General features: G+C 31.6%; 1 protein-coding gene across 1 annotated transcript; it reads left to right on the top strand.

The window, feature by feature from the left end:
* Nucleotides 1-3: 3 nt before the first annotated feature.
* On the top strand, nt 4-7,123 carry LOC137649253 (uncharacterized). Its single transcript, XM_068382239.1, has 6 exons — nt 4-1,155; nt 3,323-3,526; nt 4,690-4,758; nt 5,921-6,007; nt 6,495-6,586; nt 7,018-7,123. The coding sequence occupies exons 1-6, from the start codon at nt 334-336 to the stop codon at nt 7,121-7,123; spliced, it is 1,380 nt and encodes a 459-aa protein (XP_068238340.1). The 5' UTR covers nt 4-333.
* The last annotated feature ends 377 nt before the right edge of the window (nt 7,124-7,500 follow it).

The raw sequence follows: 7,500 nt of genomic DNA, 5'->3' as shown, positions 1-7,500 counted from the left end.
TAACGAGTACATATCAAAGCATAAGCATTAGTTGAGCAATGGTATTTTCTCCAATCGGACAACAAACCTTACAGGGTAAAAATTTCAACCATCCCTTGTATATTGATATTCATGTCACAGCGTATGACAGGTAGTTTAGACCATGGAGGATTTACTGTTACACGGTGTATCATCGAGCAAGGGTATATACTTACAAACGTTATATCAATGCCGAACTGCTTAGTTGGAGAATTATATTCCTGTTACCCAGTTGTGTCCTAACTCATTCCTAAGTTTGTTTTTACTTGCTACAAGCAAATAAACTTTCAAAGAAAAAACTCGGCCTAATCAAACATGTTTCTCAAAATCCGGAGTCCTTGTCAAACAATGATTCATGTAATGCAGTTCTTGGGAGGCACTTGTTACCGATGGGAAGAATTTCCATTCAAGCCCAAGTTCAGTATGAGTCTTTGCATGTGGTCGCTCTTCACCAAAATCACTTTCATCTTTCTGATTTTCGTGAGTAAAGAAAATAATTTCTATGGTTTCGTGGATGCAACATTCAGTAACTTCGTCATGGAATACTGCTGTGTCATCCTAGCAGTAGCAGATGTAATTTCCCCCATATTTCTTTCTTTCCATGGTAGACAACTGACAGCACTACTAGAGGGAATTGAAGAGTTGAAGAAATTCTCTGACATTAAAAAGATAAAAGGTATCAGTTGCTTCCATCTGCTTTGTCTCTTAGTAACATACACCACGACACCCATCCTCTCTGCATGTAGACTGATAACGGAACCAGAATGGAAGGACAATATTACTGCATATGTCGTTGGACTCGTTGTGGCATTTTACGTCTTTTTAAGCGGAATGATGGTCCAAATGCTCTTTCTTGAGCTCGGTGAGGAAATCGTACATCTTCTGGAGGTGAATGTTCTTACTTTTTGTACGAATGTAAAAAAGGCTTTCTCAAACAAGGACGTTCGATTGATGCATCAGAGTAACGAGGAGAATCATAATGCAATTTCTCCTTCTTTCAAAGTACCTCAAACGCTAAAATCTTTTGAAAAATCTACACCGAGTATTGACCTTCATTATCCATCAAAAGAAGTCCCAGCATCCGTTCACAAGACAGTTTTAGACAGCATATCAAGAGCCGAAAGACAGTTTACAGAGGTAAGTTGCAATGGGTATAGTGGGTTCAGCTATCAGTTCTTTTCGTTATTTTCTTTTTATTTGATTTTGTACATTTTCCAGTAACTAAAGTAAAAGTTGAGTATTGGAGATATTTCTTTTTACAAAACTATAAAGGGAATGGTAAAATCATTCATTCATTTTAATTGAAGAGTTCGATTATACCTATCTAAAAATGGAAATGACGTATGTATATATATATATATATATATATATATATATATATATATATATATATATATATATATATATATGCAAAAGCCAGTAGGAAATAATAAAAAGCTTTAGTACCAAGCGCTTTCGTGCATTTTAATACACTTCTTCAGGGTACAATAAAAAGTGAGACATAGTTGAAGAACGTCAATAAGTAAAATAGGATAAAAATAAAAAACTAAAATTTTTTGAACAGTAGAGAAATGATAGAAAAACATAGTCAGCTAACTAGCATTGTCAAACAATCAAACAACCCACAGCCAAAATTTGTACTTGAACGCAAACTGGTCATAAACACACACACAAAAAAAAGGTAAACACAAATTATATAATTCTGAATTGTTGAACAATATTGGTCATGATGAAATTATCCAATTTATATAAACCATCACTAATATTGAAAACACAATCCGACTTTATCTTTATAATACTTGATTCTATAATATTTCTCTTCACAACATCTTTACAGAATAGCAGCTCTTTAGAGTTCTTCCAGTCTATCAAATGATTATTTTCATTCATGTGAACGAATAGTGCGTTAGACATAATACCAACTCGAACGCAGTATTTATGTTGATTTATCCTTGTTGCCAGCATTTTACCACTTTGTCCAATATATTTCAAATTACAACCACTCTATGGAATTTCATATATGCAGCCTACACTATTACACGGAGAGTTCTTTATCAAAATACACTTTATAGTAGAAGAATTTCTAAAAACAACATTAACCTTAAAACATCTTAAAATTTTTGGTAGACAGAGAAAACTATCATTATACGGTAAAACTAATAAATTATCATGATTAAAAGATGTTACATTGTCAATTGCTTAATAAGTTTTTTTTTTGGCTTTTTGTAATGCTACGTCAACTAAGTATCTTGGGTACTTCAAATTAAAGGCAATTTCGTATATTCTTAAAAACTCATCATCTAAAAATTCTGGGCAACAAACTCTAAGAGCTCTCAAAAACATTGAGGAAAAAATAGTGTAGGCTGCATATATGAAATTCCATGTAGTGGTTGTAATTTGAAATATATTGAGCAAAGTGGTAAAATGCTGGCAACAAGGATAAATCAACATAAATACTGTGTTCGAGTTGGTAATATGTCTAACGCACTATTCGTTCACATGAATGAATATAATCATTTGATAGACTGGAAGAACTCTAAAGAGCTGCTATTCTGGAAAGATGTTGTGAAGAGAAATATTATAGAATCAAGTATTATAAAGATAAAGTCGGATTGTGTTTTTAATATTAGTGCTGGTTTATATAAATTGGATAATTTCATCATGACCAATATTGTTCAACAATTCAGAATTATATAATTTGTGTTTACCTTTTTTTTGTGTGTGTGTTTATGACCAGTTTGCGTTCAAGTACAAATTTTGGCTGTGGGTTGTTTGATTGTTTGACAATGCTAGTTAGCTGACTATGTTTTTCTATCATTTCTCTACTATTCAAAAAATGTTAGTTTTTTGTTTTTATCCTATTTTACTTATTGACGTCCTTCAACTATGTCTCACTTTTTATTGTACCCTGAAGAAGTGTATTAAAATGCACGAAAGCGCTTGGTACTAAAGCTTTTTTATTATTTCCTACTGGCTTTTGCGTATACCAAGTCACGTGATCCTTGTGGCAGTAAAGCATATATATATATATATATATATATATATATATATATATATATATATATATATATATATATATATATATATATATATATATATATATATATCAACTTTATGTATGTTGTAAATATATCAGATATTGTCAGTGCATTTGATCTGAACTGTATGTAAAACTAAAAAGTGTACTTTACAATTTGAGGAAATGACATTCGACATTTGAATCCCGGGGCCTAGAGGATGATTATACGATAATCTATCATAAAACTTTACGCAATTTCTTTTGAAATTCTTCTTCTGTCCTCAGGTGGAGTCACTTCAGGCCTCCCTCATCAGTTGCTTCCTTGAATCAGTCTTTCTCCTGTTTGTCTCAGCTATAGTGGCCATCATAAGCACCACCTTTCTCATGGCCAACAATGTCATCCGAACCGGAGGCGTCATCAGCTGTTTTCTTGTGAATATATTCAGCCTCTTCCTCTTCTGCAGATTAGGACATAAGTTTGAGGCATTGGTATGTTCTTAGTATTAAAGAGAGTTCTAGTATGATTTTTGTATTTATGGTATAAAATAATTTAACAAATTATATGATATTTTCTAGTAAGGTTTATTTATTGTCAAAAGTTCAAATGTATATCAAATTTGTGTAAAGACCTGATATGCTTCTTATAATGTCTATATTTGTCCGAGGATAAGTAGATAGTGTTAAGTTTGTGATTTACATACAGATGTATTGTTACTAGAGACAAACTTACATAGAATAAAATATCATCTTAGCTTTTAATCAAAATTTGCAAGCAACATCATTTTCTCTCATCTCTTGAAAAATTAAAGCCGTTCTTGTTTCATGGAGTGTTGGACGCCGTCACGAAAAAAAAAAATCTCCCAGCTAAACATTTTGGAAATTGGAATGGAAGTAAATGCATGATGAGGCTATTTTGCAGCAAAGTCATTATTGCTACGTAGATGTATAAAAAATACGTGCGAGAGCATTATTATAAAGAAAAATTACAATGAATATCGGTTACATTGATCCTAACATCTGTGAAGGAAAAAGTTGCAATTTAATGTTGAGTTTCATGAGAAAAAAATATAATAATGTAAAATAAAAGCCATTAAATCCACTGCGAGTTCATAGTGACTATTTTTTTTTTTTCAGTTTACTATATTTACAAATAGTCAGCATTGACCTTTGAGGGTAAATTTAGAATTTTTAGTTATTGAAAAACATATTGTCGAAAAACATTGCTTCTATACGATAAAAGTTACTTAGCCTTATTTAGATACAAACTGGAAAGTTGAAGTCTACCATAAGAAAATAAAATAAATGATTAAAGCATCATAGGTATCTGTTTTAAGCCAAGTTGATCATTATTACGGATTTATTGGACCCAATGCATGAAAGTTAACCATAATCACGCCAATGCATACAATTGCTTGAACAATATATCTATCTATAGGCCTATTATTACTTATCATACGTAAATACCTAAAGTTACATATCATATATATATATATATATATATATATATATATATATATATATATATATATATATATATAAATATATAAATAAATATACAGTATATGTACGCACACATATGTATTTATATGAATATACATGTGGGTGTATGTGATGTATGTTTGTTTGTAAATGGTATTTCTTTACATTTCCAGGTAGACACTGCAGTTATGAACATTACAGAAGTGTACGAATGTGTGTTGGTTGACGACCAGAAAACAATGGTAAGGTTCAGTAAACAAATCATTCGAACATTTTGCACGCCATTTTTAATTTTTTAATTTCTGGTATGAGTAAATCAATCTCCTAAGTTGCAATTAAATGAATCCATTGAGATGTTTTAAACTGAATGTTTATCTGAATGTAAAATATTTCATTCCAAGATAGCTGCCCTCATTCATCTTCATCCAGGTTACGTATCACCTCTAAAAATCCATCGAAACAGAGAGAGAGAGAGAGAGAGAGAGAGAGAGAGAGAGAGAGAGAGAGAGAGAGAGAGAGATTATCCGATATCAATTTTTTCCTCCAATGATAATTTAGGCTAAACATCTAATCTGTTGATTACATATTTGACAATATAATTATTGTTAATTTCCAGGAAGAAGATTATGTTTCAGCTTCACTGGTTCTTATTCGGAGAGGCCTACAGGAGAAATGGCTGGATCGACGTTGAATAGAGAGAGAGAGAGAGAGAGAGAGAGAGAGAGAGAGAGAGAGAGAGAGAGAGAGAGAGAGATTATCCGATATTAATTTTTTCCTCCAATATTAATTTAGGCTAAACATCTAATCTGTTGATTACATATTTGACAATATAATTATTGTTAATTCACTGGGTCTTATCCTGAGAGGCCTACAAGAGAAATGGGCTGACGTAGAAAAGAGAGAGAGAGAGAGAGAGAGAGAGAGAGGAGAGAGAGAGAGAGAGAGAGAGAGAGAGAGAGAGAGAGAGAGATAGTATTATGATCCCGATGCTAATGAAAAGTTGTGAAGTAAACCCAATGCAACTTTAATACTTTAATTTATAGAAAAAAAATTGCAATGACGTTTAAGATTTCACAATTTCATACTTTGTAATTGTTAGAAATCTAATAGGTACACTGTTACAAATTTGCATTAAAACAACGGTAAATGCCCCGCAACATCTATTCCATAATTTTTATCGTTTCAAAAACGGATATATTAACGTAAGGGAGTGATAACAACAAAGTGAGGTAAAATTACGGTCGGCTATATTTTTTTGAGATACAGCTGAGGACAGTATGTTTTTACGGAGAATTTCCGATTAAAATTACGGTTTTTTAACAGTGTAATAAATGGAGTATGGGATAGACTTAAGAGTTGCCAAATGTAAGTAATTGTGAAGAAACTAAATTCTTTTTCAACCAGGCATATCGTCTCATCCTTCGACTGGAGTCAATGAAATCGTTCGATATGGGAGGAAGGTTTCTTCTTCGTAATTCTACTCTCCTGACAGTATTTATATCTTTCGTTTTGATTAGCCATGCCATTACGATGCCAGATAATATCTAGTAATCAATCAATCAATTTAATTACCCAATGCAATAAATAAAATAATTTTAATACTGAATTAATGCCATAAAGATACTTTCTCCATTTTCATAATTTCCAAATATATTGCTTCTAATATCTTGTGTCATTCTAAACTTGTGATTGGTTATATGAATTTATCTCTAAAATATATAAAGAAAAAAAAATAAATCAAGATTTATTGCAATTGTCTATTTCATGTCTTAAACACAATATCCGTATTTCCTTTTTTCACTGGGCTATTTTCCCTGTTGGAGCCTTTGGACTTATAGCATCCTGATTTTCCTTTTAGGGTTGTAGCTTAGCCAATAAGGCAATAAAAATAGCTTTCTAAATAATATTAGTTATTTTCAATGAATGACATAAATTAATTGACGCTCGTAGCTGATAGTTTTACCTTTATCTTTTTCAGATATTAAACGCCATCTTAAGTTATGTGGTAATACTCTTACAAATAGGAATGATGCCAGCCTTCGAAGATTCCCCTTCTGCTAACATGACAGGGTTAATGAATAGCACCCTTGCGTGTTAATGGAGAAAGAGTTTCTTAATTTTTGATATGATAAATTTCTTTGTTGTAAGGTTAGCATGTTTTTTTTTTTCTTTTTCACAAGTTTTTGAAATAGAAGTAGAATATTCCACCGATATCACTTCAGGCTGTGTACTGAAAGTATGTTTTTTTTTTCTCTCTCTGTTTTTTTAAATAGAATTTTATATTACTTTCATTTTTATATTGCGTTCATAAATAAGTCTAAGATCTAAAACAATTCATTAATAAATAATTACTTTATCCATCAATAATGTGTTGCTAGGTATCCTGAGAGGATAAAATCATATTATAAGAAAATGGTTAGCACTGTATTATAAGGAAATAGTATTCAAATATTTCATTAAATTGCATCATACCTATATCGAATGTTTTGTTAAACCAATAGAATTTTAGAAGCATTATACCTCCCTCAAGAAGCCAACATTGCCTTTCAAAAAGATGTTGCTAGCACCGTTTCACTCATTCCACTACTGCCTGATGAAGAGAGATGATACTCAAAAAACTCGTATCTGTTAATGTTTTTTTTTTCTTTATTTTTTTATACCTGAATTGTGATTTCTGTATTGAACACTCGGCTAACAATATATCCTGAATTTGACTTCCCAACCAGGATGAATGACCTTTTCTCATTTACTGACAGAAAGTAGTAATCCAGAACATAAGATCATCCGAGCTATCGAGAAGATAGAGTATAAAATTAATGCTACTGAGGCAGCCATTGTATTCAACCAAACATGCCTTATGGAGGGTCAACTACCAAAATGAAATAGTATAGTTGAATTAAAAAAGAATACACAGAGAGGTAAGTAAGCACAAGTAGTCTGATGTATCCAACATCTTCCTAAGAAAATATTCATTAAAAAAAAAA

This window comes from Palaemon carinicauda, chromosome 11, assembly GCF_036898095.1.
Source record: "Palaemon carinicauda isolate YSFRI2023 chromosome 11, ASM3689809v2, whole genome shotgun sequence".
In the NCBI taxonomy this organism is placed as follows: domain Eukaryota; kingdom Metazoa; phylum Arthropoda; class Malacostraca; order Decapoda; family Palaemonidae; genus Palaemon; species Palaemon carinicauda.
The sequence above is the reverse complement of the archived record's forward strand: the minus strand, read 5'-3'. Positions and strand labels throughout refer to the sequence as shown.